Genomic DNA, 16,338 nt, shown 5'->3' on the forward strand with positions numbered 1-16,338 from the left:
CTTGTTAGTCGGGGCACTGGTCGCTGTGCAAGACGACCAAGAATGGTACAGAGGAGAAATCACCGCGTTGCTGGGACACTCAGCGATAATCACGCTAGGCGACTGGGGAAGAATGGTGAGAAAACCTGTGATGCACCTGCGTCATCTACCTGATCAATTCCACCAAATGCCGTGGCAAGCCATCGGAGTGGGGCTTCGTGGCCTAAAACCGTTAGGATCCGCAGTCTCTTGGGCTAAACCAACAAGAGAAATTACAAAACTACTCGCGGAAGAACAAACCGGTATAATGAAAATAAAGAAATCAGTGGGAGGAAAAACGGCCGACATAAATTTATACCTGCTGCGAGCTAACTCCATCGGCTACAAAAATTTCAGAGAAGAACTACTCGTGATCGGTCAGGCAATCGCGACTAACGAACTTTGTCACCCCTTCCCCTCAATTTAGAGCCAAAAATATTATAATGCATATACACTATACATCCTTATACTTTTATATATTTTTATATACTTATACTTTTATACTTTTATATACTCCTATACTTTTATATACTTTTATACTTTTATATACTTTTACATACTCCTACACGTTGTATATATATATATAATATCGCATTATATACTACATGCATTTATATTATATATCATATTGTACATCATATAATCCCTCAAAAAAGAAAAATATATATATATATGTATATATTTTTTTATGATAATAATATTAATAAAAAAAAAAGAGAGAGAAAAGAAAAATATTTATAATAATAATAATAATTTTAGAATAATTTATAATAATGATATAAATTATAACAATCAATTTCCTTTTTATAATGTACTATTTCAACATCATTTTCTTTTCTCTCTACTATATACATACACATATATCCACATAGAAGGACGAAAGAAAAGAAGGAAGAGGAATTGGGGGTTGCCCTCTATCGTTCTTCCTTCTATCCCAAAATTAAATTAAAACGTAAACACAAAATACACTTGTCCAATACTTTTAGGAAGACGAAAGAAAAGAAGGAAGAGGAATTGGAGGTTGCCTTCTATCTTTCCTCTTCCTAATTCTAAACCACAAACAAAACAGAAATACCTTTATACTTTATTCAATAATTTTTAGGAGGACGAAAGAAGAGAAGGAAAATATGGAAGTCTCCTTCTATCTTTCCTCCTTTTAACAATGTTATTACGAGTATCTTAATTCGTCTATAGGTATAGCAACTAAAACCTCGCGTAATACGTAATACGTAATACTTAATACGCCTTGAGCTAATACACTCCACTAGCAAATGTTGGTTACCCTAACATTTGTCTAAGGTGGGGGGTGTTACGTCCTGCTGACTCAGCGGACCCTAGGCTTCTTTTATAAATAAGGGAAATCGAATTTATTATTACTTATCATATGGCCGAATGTGCTCAGACATGATACCACACGACGATATCTCTGGAATTTTCGATACCCCGAAAATACTAATCTTGAACCAACTTCTATCCTGTTTCCCACTTAATCATTGATAACAGTACCACGACATCGTTCTCAGAAATATCGATATTTACTTCTTAAGATAGCTGCAATGTTTTTTTTATTTACAAAAGACTTTCGAAATCCTCTTATTGCCACATACATCTTATCTCCTATAAAATAATCTTCTGGAACATTTCCCCCAAAACACCACTCTCTCAACCGAGCTGACTTTTTAAGAAAAGTTAAAAGCCTCACTCACTTCTCGCCGATCCAGCACCCAGGACAGACGCTTCTCTCCAGCACCCCTTCAGGGTTTCTTAACAATCAAGCCAACTTGTGGCTTAGACCGACCAGTATTCTTCACTTATTAATTATTCGGTGCAACGATCTTGTGCCTTCTTGGGCCATTGAGAGCGATCCTGCCGAAACCAGTTACCTGTCCTTGGCGCAGAACTTGAGGCATCTATCCTCACGGAGACGCAGCAACCACACCTTTCATTGTCTACTAAGATCAGAGAAGTCCAGCAGTAAGTTATTTATATATTCTTTTACCTGAGTGACCTATTTCGTGTCATTTTTTTTATCTTTTCTTCTCTCTCTTTTCTTTTCCTTTCGTTTTACTTCAGTTTTCCATCCCTCTTGGCATTCCACCATAATTGTTAAATTAGACGCCAGTGGCCAATCTTTTCGATCACAGTCGGACATAACGAACACGGAATTTTGCTCAGACCGCGATTGTTTATACATCTATGTATACGTACACTTTATAAAAGCTTGTAAATTTTATTTCATTGTGAACATCCGTCTAATTATTAATAAAACAAGTTGTTTGTAATTGTAAGCCAATCACGGTTTCCAAATAATTATTCTCAACCAAAAAATTCTCCCTTCTCTCAACCGTCGCTCACGGTCCTATCCCAGGTAAAAGGATTCAGTTCCTTGACCTAAATAAAGGACCACCGACGTATTTCCGCGCCAGATAAAGGGGTCATTCCGATCCTTGATCTGCACCGCAGACTTGCGAGTACGTCGGAGCTTGCGAAAGCAAGCGTCAAGTTGCGTTCCTCTTCCAGGACGTAACACTAAATTCGTACACATCCGGTTGAGTTTTACAAAGTAGCATTTTTGTAACTTGGCAGTATGAAAAATATTTTTCCTAAAAGCTCCTCGATGTTTCGATTAGTACTTTTCAAACATATCTGTGTGTATCTCAGAAAACACCGATACACACAGTCTTATAATATATAACAACCTACAACTTCTTTTGCTTCTCTAAATGTCATCTTTCAATGATGATGTTATGGGAAACACGAGTCGCAAACGTGAGAAGGTGATATTAGCCGTACTATCTAGTTCTCTTTGTGTTACGGAATTCTTGTGGTGCGATTCTTTAACTCGTTATTGGAGTTAACGAAAGTGTCGTTAACTCCAATAACGAGTTACAGAATCGTACCATTAATACGATTACCATAAATACAATCGCTCCATAACCACCGCGAGATTGAATGTCTTTATGTTAGCCCGTCAACGATTACACTTGCGCCACACGGTCATGGTTTGTGACTGCTCGGAGATAAAAAGTGAAGAAGCGGTCGTAGCGGTGCGCGGGCGTTCAATGCTCAGAACGCTGCTTCCGCTTCGGCGTCTGCGTTTCTCTCCTTCGCCTTGCATTTTCTGCGAACGAAGAAAGGTCGCGATATGATTCTCATGAATTGCGTGGTACATTCCAATGCCCGCGTCCGTAAAACTCCAGCCAGCTGCATCTCACTCACTTGCCAAACTCCTCTCCATCCTGAAGCGTCTCTGGCAGGGTGCATCCGGCAGTTTCGGGTAATAACAGACACAGCGCGGCTCCAATTAGTGGCAAGAGGCCGAACACGACCAGCGGCAGCCACGCTTTAATGCTACTCTGAAATGCAACGTCCGAAGGTAATAATCTGGAAAAGGAGATTGGCAGTTTGCGCGAGTCTCCGCGATGGCGATATCTATATATGTACATTCGATGGTCACTTTTTTCTTTTTTTCACGAGAGACGGTTAATAGTAATAAACAACCTGTTCATGCTACACGACACCGACGACGACGGCTCGATTTCATGCTGAACGCACGTGAGCAGAAGTCCGAATAGCATCTCGTCCCTGGTTTCTATAAATTTGCGATCGTGGACGATAATCCATTAATACGGCAACTCACCAAGGACACCACGAAGGGCACCACGATGCAGCCTAGCCGGGCGAACATGCTGCTCGCGCCAACTCCGATGTTTCTCACGACTGTGGGGAACAGTTCTCCGGAGAAAAGGTAGACCGTCATAAACGATACCGACGTACCAACGATACTGAAACTCGCCAACAGCACCCTCACCCACGCGCTACCTGCGGCAAAGGTGCGATTGGTAAATTCAGGTTGTCTCGGTTGACAATCCGTCCAATTTGAAAGGTCCCGTTGTAAGTTGCATATTTTAACATGGCGATCGTTTACGACACACACACACATACACAACGCGCTGGTCTCTCACCGTTTAGCATGGCGATCAAGAGGAGACAGGAGACGCCGGCGATGAGGTTGTTGTAAATCAGGGTGACCCGCCGACCGAATTTGTTTATCGTCCACCAGCCGACGAAGTAGCCGGGGAGCTGTATGACACCGGACACTGCGAAGTTGATGAAAATATCGCCGCCGACCTGGCCGATGTATTGCGACATGCCGAACAGGACCACTCCGCCAACAATCCAGTTGAAGAAGATCGACAGTGACTTGACGCGCATGTTCGGCGTGCGAAACAAATCCAGAAACGAAGGCTTATGGTCCAGCGCGGATTTCTTGAAATTCTGGAATTCAAGCGAATTGGGATGAATTAACGTGGACTGTATCGCGCTCATGTTTGACTGATTAACCGACCGGTGTGTTGGCAGCGATTCAGTGAAACAGCTCGAGGGGGGAGGGGGGGAGTAATCATCGCGTTCTTTTCTCACCTGCTGCAAACAATGTTTCCTGACCACTTCGGGGATGTCGACGTTCTCCACTTTGTTGATATTAGCCGCCTTCTGCAGGATTTTGCAGGCCGCACTCTGTTTTCCTATGGCTATCAACCACCTAGGCGACTCGGGCGTCAGCCACCAGTAACTTAAACAGACAATAGACGGAAGGGTGATGGCGAGCTGCAGATGTCGCCAGTGTCGAAACCAGAACGCGAGTCCCGCCAGCGACATGTGGCCCAGGACGTAGGGAATTTGGTGAAAGACGTTAAAGGCGGCTCGCCACTCTGTGCCTATTATTTCCATACCTGAAAAGATACGCGATTAAAGCAGATACGCCGACATGAGCCGCAGCATCGAGTACTGATAAGTCACCGTAGCAAAATCTACATCGTACGCTGAGGAGGAAAATTGCGTCACTATTACGGACATTACGATCTTGCGAAATAATTGATCGTAGCCTTTCATTTTGGGCAAACTTGAGCGATGATTGATATCGTAGACTTACAAATAACGAAACTAGTGACTATCGTGCCTCCAGTGGCCAAGGCACTCAGGAACTTCATCAGCAAGAGCGCTGGAAACCAAGGAACTATGGCGCACCCGATCCCCGACAGCAGTTGAAGAACCACGGAAGCCATCAACGGCATTTTCCTGCCATACCTGCAAGTTACCACCTGTACCTTTTAATCTTCTCCTCCCCGCCTCCTCCTCCTCCTCCTCCTCCTCCACCTCCTCCACCTCCTCCACCTCATCATTCCCCTCTTAACCCCTTCTTAATAACAGCATGTTTATTAATTCAACGCTTTTTAATTTATTCAAGGGTTATTAATTGTACATGCGCCCTCGCAAGCGGTTATTAATTCAACATGCGTCTAACTGATGTGACCGATGCACTTGCCTGTCCGCCAAACTGCCGAAGATAATGTTACCGAGCAGCACGCCGAACATGAGAATCGACTGCTGTATGTTCGCGTAGTGAGTCCGGTCGCAGACTAAATTCCACTGCAACGAAAATAAGCCTCGCAATAACGACAATGCTCGTCGTCGTTCTTACGATAATGCTAATGGTTTTGTCAGCGAAATGTGCTAATAGCACCCGCAGCAATTACTTCGTTACAAAGCGCGGCAACGTCTGTTTATTACGTTACCGTGTAATGCAAATACAGCTCGCGACGCGCACAGAGAGAGAGGGAGAGGGAGAGGGAGAGGGAGAGGGAGAGGGATAGGGATAGGGAGAGGGAGAGAGAGAGGGAGAGAGAGAGAGAAAGAGAGAGAGAGAGAGGGGGAGAGAGAGAGAGAGAGAGAGAGAGAGAGAGAGAGAGAGAGAGAGAGAGAGAGAGAGAGAGAGAGAGAGAGCGAGAGAGAGAGAGAGAGAGAGAGAGAGAGAGAGAGCGAACTCTGCGAGCGCGTGCAAGCACGCGTATGGATATTTTTTTTCCTCTTTTCTTTTCCCCTTACTTCGAAAATCGAGCGCTCGTCTCCGAGCAGTTTCCCGACTCGCGACGCGTGAGCGTCATCCTTCGCGCTCATCTGCGAGATGATGGTCTCGGAAAAGATACTTCGATCATACATCCATTCCGTGCACTTGACCAGCGTGCCGTTAATATCGACCGCGCACTGGTCTTCGGAGTCCGTGGTGGCGGGCACCGTGCAATTATAATCCTGCGGCGGCGCCATGAAGACGATCGCCAATTGATGCCAGGCTACCGGAAATTTCACCAGGGCTGTCGCCAGGCAGACGAAGATCTGCCACCTGCCGAGGTCGCCGATAGCGGTCTGCACGGCGTCAACGTTCCCGTCAGCGTCTACATACTCGTCCTTACCATTGGACATTCGTTTGACGTTCACGTTCGCTGCAACCCAAAGGGACGTTCTTTTCGCGTCAGCCGGATAATAAATTAAATATATTGGATCCTATTCATTATGAACCCTTGGATCTGTTGTGTCTTTGCGTCTCTGCCGTGACTTCAATTTCCATCGATACCGGAGCAAAAGCGAGAACACGCCTCGGCTTCGCTTGAATCGGGAAAATCGCGCCAAGTCTGCAGCGAGCGGATTGTCGTGAAGAGCGTAAATGTCAAAGCGACACTTATCTCGTGAATATTATAACGAGTCGTTAGTGCTGAACGAAGCGGCACTTCGCGTTCTTCTATCGCGTCTTCTGTGCGTTACGATCACGTTACGTGATCACCCATCGATGACTTAATTTTGACTTTCTCGCGCCGCCGAGGAAAACGGCGACCTTAGTAGTTTCCGCTCGTTCAACAGCAAACTTCCTCGCCTTTGTTACTTTCGTTTCCCTTTTCCACGCGCGCATTGCCATCTTCGCGGCAATCATTACGTGCGTGTGAATTAACAATTGCGCAAGCGCGGACATCGGCTAGCGAATGTACCTGGAAAGCCTTGGCCTGTCGCGACTACGACTTTTTACCCCCTATTTTGTGAAATTAAGAGAGTTGAAACTTGACGGCCGGCGGCGACTCGCAGCGCTCGCGGGTGTTTCATTGCCGAGATTAGTCCTCGATCGCGCTGCGGATGACAATTCGACAACAGCGACGCTTGAAGAGAGACGCAGGCGTTTGCCGAAGGTAAATGACCATGAGACCAGTTCATGGGAGAAAAAATGTTAGACAGTGCACGGGGACCATAAAACGGGGGCGCGCTAACTTCGAGACATCGAGAAAACAACCTTCGGCTACGCGCTCGGGCGCTCCAATTTACATCGGCATTCTTCTCCGCGAATCCGCGAAGAGGACAGTGTTGCGCCTTTCATACGCCTCTTTCGCATTTGACGCTGTAATTTATTCGCCGGCCATTGTTATAAGCACGTGCGCCACGGGACGAGAATGAAGGTTTTTTCACGGATTTCGCGCCGATTGTCCGCCGAGCCCGAGCGCGGACGAACACGCGCGGGTAGATCGTCATTCGTCGCGGTTTGCCGAATTTGCATATTGCACTCGTGTGCTCGACAGCTCTCACTGTCGAGCACGCGAGTGCGCCGGTAATTTCGCGACGAACGAATGTTCGTCTCAATCGCCATGCGCAATCGCGACGTCGCAAAACGTACCGTACTCGTCGATTCTCGTATTCTTCATAATACTCTCGCTCGCTTCCGCTTCCGTTTTCTTCCGCATTCCGTCCAGAAAGATCTGCAACACGGATGGTGATAGATGTAGACCGCTGATGACGTGGAATAATAAAATCGCATCGCGAACGTATCGATGAGAGACGAGCGTTTGGCAATCGAATGCGCGCGGCGGATTATTCGCTCCGTTCAGATAAAAGCCAAAGTCGCAACTCGAATATACTCGATAAAGCACCCCTTGACCTTTCTCTTTTCTCTCTCTTTAGCGCCGATCGACACGTGACTTCCGACACACCTCCGAGCTCGCCCTTATCCGCGCGGACTTACTCGCGCGTCGCATCGACAAAATTCCACTCTCCACTCCGGAGAAAATGGCCCTCCATTTTCGCCATTTCTCGCGGTTATCATTTACGGCGCGAAACACTGTTACCGCGCGCTACTGAACTTCTCTATAACTCCGCCGAAACTTCACTCCGCCGGACATTTCCCCTTTTCTCTTCCCGCCAAGTGTCAGGATGATCCTCTGGAAATCGCGTCCCGTCTGCACACGTGCAGTTTTTATCCGCGCATTCCCGAACAGAACAGAGCAGGGAACGATCGGCCGCCGATTACTTCGCTTCGAGGGTTAAATAGCGTGTCGATTAATGAGAATCTATAACGAATTCGCGTTTACGGAAATCAAACTCGGATATCCGGTCGGCTTGAGAGAAGAATCTCCATCCCCCTCTTTCACTTTCTCTCTATCCCCTATCTTTCTCTCTCTCTCTCTCTCTCTCTCTTTCTCTCTCTGTCTCTCCCGCTTCTGACGCAGCGTCACATGCGCGTTGCGAGTTACGATCTGGAAAATGCACTTGTTCGCGCTTTCATGTTTAGCTCGTGCCAGAAACTGACGAGTAAAGAGTCTTTCGAACAGTGTTCTCCGAGCCGCGGCCACCGCACTGCACCGCACCAGAGGAGGGATGCTGGCGCCGAGCATCGCTCGTCGAGACGCGCCTCTACGTAGGACTGTAGAAAAACATATACCTGGGAAGGGGCCCTACTGCAACCTGCAACCTGCAAATCAACGGCTAAGTCGACGAGAGACAATGTTTTCCGAGAACGGGTCGGCCATGAAGACCGTCGAGATACGGGTCGAATTTTTTCTTGGTGAAATTTGCGCTTAAATGGAGCGAGCTGGGCGGTGCTTTAGTTGCTCAAAGTGCGAAACGACGAGAAGGATACGGAATGATGGAAAAGATATTTTCTCTGTCTGCTCGAGTGAAATCGTCATCTCTGACGAGGATGTTTGAAAAATGCATGCTCGCGAATGGTCCTCGAGGATATTAAGACTCGATCGGCCGATGCCGGGAAGGCCGATTGCGCTCATCGTCGAAAAGAGGAAACACGGCGATGAGAGGGACGTGACTCGAGAATCGAAAGATCAGAGAAAGCATTCGACGTAGGAACTGAAGTATGAGCGCGCGACGGTCTCCAACGTGGATTCCGCCGAATATTAATTTCTTCCGGCGGTCCGTGCTGCCCGGGAGCGGGGTTGCTGCGCCGCTGCGCCTCATCTTGGGCTCCACGTTGGAACATGTAAATGAGCCGCTGCAACGCAATAGCGCATTTCACCATTAACCCCAATTAAGTCGGTCCCTTAAAAATATACACCGCCGAACGTCGAACGGTATGCACATCAGCGTTTCCATGTGTGCATCAAGTGGCTTGATTGCTGTAAATTTCTTGACTCGGGGCCAGGGTATTAGTTATTAGGAGGAACGACTTAACCAGCATTCTCACTTCTCGTCTCTCTCGAGCGGCCACGATTCAATTAGTCAGCCGGCCTCCGCGCGAGCCGCTCGGGTCTCGCGATCGATTCCGAAGCGCGTTCGTTCACATTGGGTCTCACTTCCTATCTCGCTTCCGTTCGATACTCGCATCGACTTCACTTCTGCCCTGACGACGACGACGACGATCGCCGTCTGCGCGCGCGAGTACGAACCGTGCGCGAAACACTTTGCGAGTGCGAGACTTCGAAAGTCAGCACTTCGCCGCAGACCGGCTAGCTGAGTAATTATCTTAATCCTTATCTTTATCCTTATCAGCATTCGAATGCAATTCGAATACAACTTAAATAGATATGCCGTTGCAACTTTACGTTACTACGTACTTACACGTGCGCTATTTTCTATGCTCGCTTCGACTGCGGAATCGACTCTACGTGCCTCGCGCGTCACACTCGCAAAAATGTCTTTGCGATCGCGACGATACGTACACATCCGACGACGGTGTTATCTTCCTGCCTTCCTTCGTTTTTTTTCTCCCTTTTTCCCTGAAAACGCCGTCGTACCTCACAGAGACCGCCCGCGCCGCCGAGACTCCAAATCCATACGAGTTCATCTAGATAAGATACGTGATCTTTGTCATGTTTGTAATTTATATAAACATGATAGATGCCTTGCGTCTTTTCTTCTTTATCGCCGTCATATATTATTCGCGGACGAGATACAGATTCGAATCAAATGTTTCTATTAATCCAGCAAGGAGCAAGCTTCGCCGCGGTAATTGTCGCTTAATTAGTAGTGCAATTGACGCATTTGCATGTTTCCCGCGCGTATTCGCACGACAGAAAACCGAGATTTCGCTTCCTTCCGCGAGTTATCGCGTATCGTGAGTCATGCGAACGAGGAAAACGAGGGGGAAAAAAGCGCCGAATAAACGAAAATTGCCGAATACGGTATATATACAGGGTGTCCCATTTTAAGCATCCACCACAAATATCTCTCTTATTTTTGATTTTAGAAAAAAATGGTTCGGACACGTTTTATATGGTTTCGAGGGGGCCATAAGATAGTATCATTGATTTGACCTTGAAGAGTCATTTGAAGGTCAGGTGAAGGTTACCTCAATTTTTTTAGATGGCACCCTCTGTTTTTTATTACGTATTCTTGTAGCTGACTTCGAGAGCTTTCCAAAACACTATAATCAAATGTTTTCTGATGGAGTACTTTTCGAGTTATAAAGCTCCAAATTTACAAAATTTTGATAAAAATACAGAATATTTCGTAAAACATTCACTTTCCGATAGTCTTATCTTACATGATCCAACCAGTCAAGGCAAGATCCGAGCATGATCCAACCAGTCAAGGCAAGATCCCAGTATGATCCTGCCAGTCAAGACGAGATCCTGTATTGCTTGATAATCAATGAACTGTAACAATTATGAAATTGCAATTGTCAATTCTTTTAATGAAACAAATATCAAGAGGCTCGTTTCAAATTTCTTACTTGGGCAACTGTCGGTATTTAGGCGAAGTCTCAGACAGATGCATATTATTATCCATTGACTTTTTTTTTGATAAGACAGAAACTTTTGGTTTTTTGGCGCTTTTTTTCTTTATAATTATGGCTGCTGAAATTAAATTGTGGACATGATTCGCATTTTTGGTGAGGCCAGGAATAATTACTCGGCAGCAGAAAGGCTTTATGCTGAAAGATTTCCAGACAGACGCCATCCTGATAGGAAAGTAATAAAATGACTCTGCGACAGAGCTGAGCAGGGTATTCTTAGAAGAAACCGGCGGAAATCGGGCCCTGATGAAGTCACATCATTGACTGTTATAGGTGCCGTTGCTTTGAATCCTCAAATCTCTACGAGACAAATTGAGAGGCAATACGGTATACCTAAATCAACAGCCAATCGTGTGTTCAAGCTCAACAAGCTTCACCCATATTACATTCATCTAACTCAGCAATTGGAAGAGAGAGACTACCAACGCTGTGTACGTTTTTGTAACTGGGCTCGAGATCAAATCCAACAAAATCCCCGGTTTATTGCTGATACGCTTTTTTTCTGATGAAACCACGTTTTGTAATAGACGAGACGTTCATAGACATAACTGCCATTATTATTCAGATGCTAATCCACGTTGGCAGACAAGCCAAGAGTTCCAACGGCAGTGGTCCATTAACGTTTGGGCAGGCATCCTGGGAGATGTTATTGTTGGTCAATATTTTTTTGAAGAAAATCTCAATGCGGCAATCTATCTAAGATTTCTTCAAGATGACCTGCCCAATCTCTTGAGACATGTCGACAATGATTTACTCAGACGAATGTGTTCCAACAAGATGGAGCACCGTCTCATAGATCACGAGCTGTTACACAGTATTTAAACAATAGATTCCCGAATAGGTGGATTGGTATGGGCAGCCGAGTTCAAGAATGGCCTCCAAGATCACTCGACTTGACACCCCAGATTTTTATTTCTGAGGCTACATTAGAGATATAGTTTATTTGCAAAAGCCTACAACTGTTGAAAATATGAAAAATCGGATCAGACAGGCTTGCAGAAATATTAATGTAGGTGTTCTTGAAAAAGTTAGGGACGACTTTCACCATAGACTAGTGCTATGCATACAAGTAAATGGCCAAGTTTTTGAACACTTTAAATAATTGTACACAAAAGAAGATCTTGCTTTGACTGGTTGGATCATGCTAGGATCTTGCTTTGACAGGCTGGATCATGCTCGGATCTTGCCTTGACTGGCTGAATTATGCTCGGATCTTGCCTTGACTGGCTGGATCATGCTCGGATCTTGCCTTGACTGACTGGATCATGCTCGGATCTTGCCTTGACTGGTTAGATCATGTAAGATAAGACTATCGGAAAGTGAATGTTTTACGAAATATTTTGTATTTTTATCAAAATTTTGTAAATTTGGAGCTTTATAACTCGAAAAGTACTTTACCAAAAAACATTTGCTTATAGTGTTTTGGGGAGCTCTCGAAATCAACTATAAGAGCATGTAATAAAAAATAGGGGTGCCATCTAAAAAATTGAGGTAACCTTCACCTGACTTTCAAATGACTCTTCAAGGTCAAATCAATCAATACCATCTTATGGCTCCCTCGGAAACATACAAAACGTGTCTGAACAATTTTTCTCTAAAATAAAAATAAGAGAGATATTTGGGGTGGACACTTAAAATGGGACATCCTATATATATACAGGGTGGACCATTTTAACCTTTAATGGAGAATAACTCGACCAGTGAGCGAAATAATGAAAAAAGTTTCATACAAAAGTTGTTGGACAAGGAGGGGGACGTATGACCATATCCTTGAATTTGACCTTGACTTTGACCTTAGGGGTTATTTGAAGGTCAAATAACATTTTTTAAATAGAATTGCCTATTTTCGACCCCGGATTTGGAAAGAGCGGGAAATTTTAGAATAGGATATGGTATGATCGATAAGATCAAATGTCATGTTTTGAGGTCATTTCAAAGTCAAAAGGAACTTGTACGTGTATTCATGCGAAAATCGTATCTGTATACGGGGATTTCTAAATTATCTTCTACACTTAGCATTACCCAGAGACAACGATGTGGACGTGGTAGAATTCTGCCTCTTTCGGGGTGCTTGTTTAGAGTGAGTCCCCTTGCCTCTCACTATGCATACTTTGCTATTGTTAATCTAGCTATTCAAAAGGTTTTCGAAAGTTGCACCGTTAGCATTTATGCAATAATTGAGCCTTCTTTGGAAATGGGCCACTGTGCTGAGCAAGACATTTCGTGGAATCGCTTCGTCTTATGCGATTTTCCATATCTTCTCTTGTTGTTGGTTCTTCTTTGAAAACAACTTCTTTCAAATAGCCCCAGAGATAAAAATCGAGTGACGTCAAATCAGGAGAACGAGGAGGCCATGCAATCGGACCCTCTCGACCAATCCATCGGTTCGGATACCTTTCATCTAAAAACCTCCTGACTATACGTGCAAAGTGCGGTGGTGCACCATCCTGTTGGAAAAACATCCTTCGCCTGGTTTCCAAGTCTACGTTCTCCAACAAATGAGGCAATTGGTCTGTGAGCAAATCGAAGTACGTCTTTGCATTCACAGTACGTTCGAAAAAGAATGGACCGACCAAGTATCCATTAACAATCAACACCGCTGGAGCCTCAATGTCTGGTGCGGGATTGTTAATGGATACTTGGTCGGTCCATTCTTTTTCGAACGTACTGTGAATGCAAATACGTACCTCGATTTGCTCACAGACCAATTGCCTCATTTGTTGGAGAACGTAGACTTGGAAACCAGGAGAAGGATGTTCTTCCAACAGGATGGTGCACCACCGCACTTTGCACGTATAGTCAGGAGGTTTTTAGATGAAAGGTACCCGAACCGATGGATTGGTCGAGAGGGTCCGATTGCATGGCCTCCTCGTTCTCCTAATTTGACGTCACTCGATTTTTATCTCTGGGGCTATTTGAAAGAAGTTGTTTTCAAAGAAGAACTAACAACAAGAGAAGATATGGAAAATCGCATAAGACGAAGCGATTCCACGAAATGTCTTGCTCAGCACAGTGGCCCATTTCCAAAGAAGGCTCAATTATTGCATAAATGCTAACGGTGCAACTTTCGAAAACCTTTTGAATAGCTAGATTAACAATAGCAAAGTATGCATAGTGAGAGGCAAGGGGACTCACTCTAAACAAGCACCCCGAAAGAGGCAGAATTCTACCACGTCCACGTCGTTGTCTCTGGGTAATGCTAAGTATAGAAGATAATTTAGAAATCCCCGTATACAGATACGATTTTCGCATGAATACACGTACAAGTTCCTTTTGACTTTGAAATGACCTCAAAACATGACATTTGATCTTATCGATCATACCATATCCTATTCTAAAATTTCCCGCTCTTTCCAAATCCGGGGTCGAAAATAGGCAATTCCATTTAAAAAATGTTATTTGACCTTCAAATAACCCCTAAGGTCAAAGTCAAGGTCAAATTCAAGGATATGGTCATACGTCCCCCTCTTTGTCCAACAACTTTTGTATGAAACTTTTTTCATTATTTCGCTCACCGGTCGAGTTATTCTCCATTAAAGGTTAAAATGGTCCACCCTGTATATATATATATATATTAGGTTGTTCGGAAAGTTCGTTTCAAACTTTTGAAATAAATTAAGAGCGCAATATTTTACACAAAGAGGAACTTTATTGAAGCAAATATGTACCGTTTTGTTCAACGACCTTAGTCCATCTTTCAGGAAGCTGCATGATGCCTTTGCTCCAAAATAAAGGTTTCTTATTGGCGAAGAATTTATCAAGATGACTTTTGAGGACTTTCAAAGACTCGAATTTCTTGTCCCGAAGAAAATTTTTTAAAGAAAGAAATAGATAGTAGTCAGATGGGGCAAGGTCGGGAGAATATGGAGGATGAGGAAGAACGTCTCATTCGAAGTCTAACAGCTTCCTACGGATAGACATTGTGACGTGAGGTCTGGCGTTATCATGATGGAAAACAATTCCACGCCTGTTGGCCAATTCAGGGCGCTTCCGTGCGATGGTAGTCTTCAGTTCGTCCAGTTGAAGGCTGTACTTCGCCGCGTTGATGGTTTCGTTTGGTTGAAGAAGCTCATAATATACCACGCCCTTAAAATCCCACTCAGAAGAACCTTTTTCGCGCGAAGTCCCGGCTTGGCCACTGTTTGCGTAGACGCGTCGCTGGTTCCCCACGACCTCTTGCGGCTAACATAATTGTTTAGGATCCAACTTTCATCGCCTGTTATGATCCTCTTCAAGAACGGTTCTTTTTGGTGCCGTTGAAGCAGCATATCGCAGACACACGTTCACACGTTTACACACGTTCACACGTTCCAGCAACTGCCGTTCATTCATTTCGTGTGGCACCCACACATCCAGTCAACTTGAGAATCCTAGCTTCTTCAGATGGTCATGCACGGTGGAAACAGACTTGTGCAGAGTGTCGGCGAGTTCTCTAACTGTCACTCGAGGATTTTTGTGCACGAGATCCATAAGAAGCGTTTCATCAACCTCCTGAGGCCGGCCTGAGCGAGCTTGATCTTCCATATTGAAATCGCCCGCTTCGAATTTTCGATACCATTTTCGAACTGTCTGGTGAGTGACGCAGGCATCTCCATATACTGAGAACATCTCATTCAGGGTCTGCGAAGCCGTGAAGCCACGTATAAGCAATATAGCATCACATGACGAAAATGGACTTTTTGGTTCCCCATTTTTCAAACTGATTTCTGACGAAATAGTTGCACTTAGGAAGATCTGCGAAGTTTCCTTAGCGAGCTCATAGATCCGGGAATGTTTGTTGACAAACATAAAATCGTTTAGTGCGCCCTCGTTCTTACTGATTACATAGAAATGTGGAGCACGCGAAATTTAAAACGAACTTTCCGAACAACCTAATATATAAGGAGATTAATGAACTATCCTCCGATGCTAGATTCAAATGTTTAGATCAACTTACAGATATCCATGTTTACCGATGATCTCTTCGAAATCGGTCGATCGCAAAAGGTTAAACTAGTATGAGATAATTTTTCGTAATCTTATATTGTATATATAAAATATTTATTTCTGTTACAACTCTCTATATTGTGTAGAAGTCGTGTTGTGTTGAAGTTGTGTTGTGTCTTTATCTCTTCTGGCAATCCCCCTCCAAAAACTTCCTTTGTGTCATTCTAAACGATCGTTAAGAATGACGAAATGATTCGAGCATCGAAACAGTCGTCAGTAGAGCAAGCAGCAATGTGCGTTTACTAGTGATACAGAGCAATTCGGTGATCATATTTAAATTACATATATCATAATAATGTCAGAGAATCCTTCAACAAGCAAAATAGTTGATGTAAAATCGCTTGATCGCTTGAAGAAAGATCTTTTGAAAATGAAGATTTTAAAGATGAATTCACTAATGCTCTCGTATATGCAAATTCTATTTACGAGAATAATGAATTATTATCGAAAAATTCTCCAGCGAAAATATAATATATTTTTACTCCTATTTC

The 16,338-nt window shown here is 44.2% G+C and overlaps 1 protein-coding gene across 1 annotated transcript; it reads right to left on the reverse strand.

The window, feature by feature from the left end:
* Window positions 1–2,526: 2,526 nt before the first annotated feature.
* Window positions 2,527–6,360, reverse strand: LOC105181931 (organic cation transporter protein; the record flags this gene model as incomplete). Its single annotated transcript, XM_025305032.1, has 8 exons — window positions 2,527–3,139; window positions 3,238–3,374; window positions 3,659–3,840; window positions 3,984–4,296; window positions 4,441–4,751; window positions 4,952–5,106; window positions 5,345–5,448; window positions 5,971–6,360. Coding segments are annotated over 8 exons (1,647 nt in total), but the record flags the coding sequence as incomplete, so codon positions are not given.
* Between the last annotated feature and the right edge of the window lie 9,978 nt (window positions 6,361–16,338).

Source organism: Harpegnathos saltator, unplaced genomic scaffold (genome assembly GCF_003227715.2).
Source record: "Harpegnathos saltator strain DR-91 unplaced genomic scaffold, Hsal_v8.6 scaffold668, whole genome shotgun sequence".
NCBI classification, from domain to species: Eukaryota; Metazoa; Arthropoda; class Insecta; order Hymenoptera; family Formicidae; genus Harpegnathos; species Harpegnathos saltator.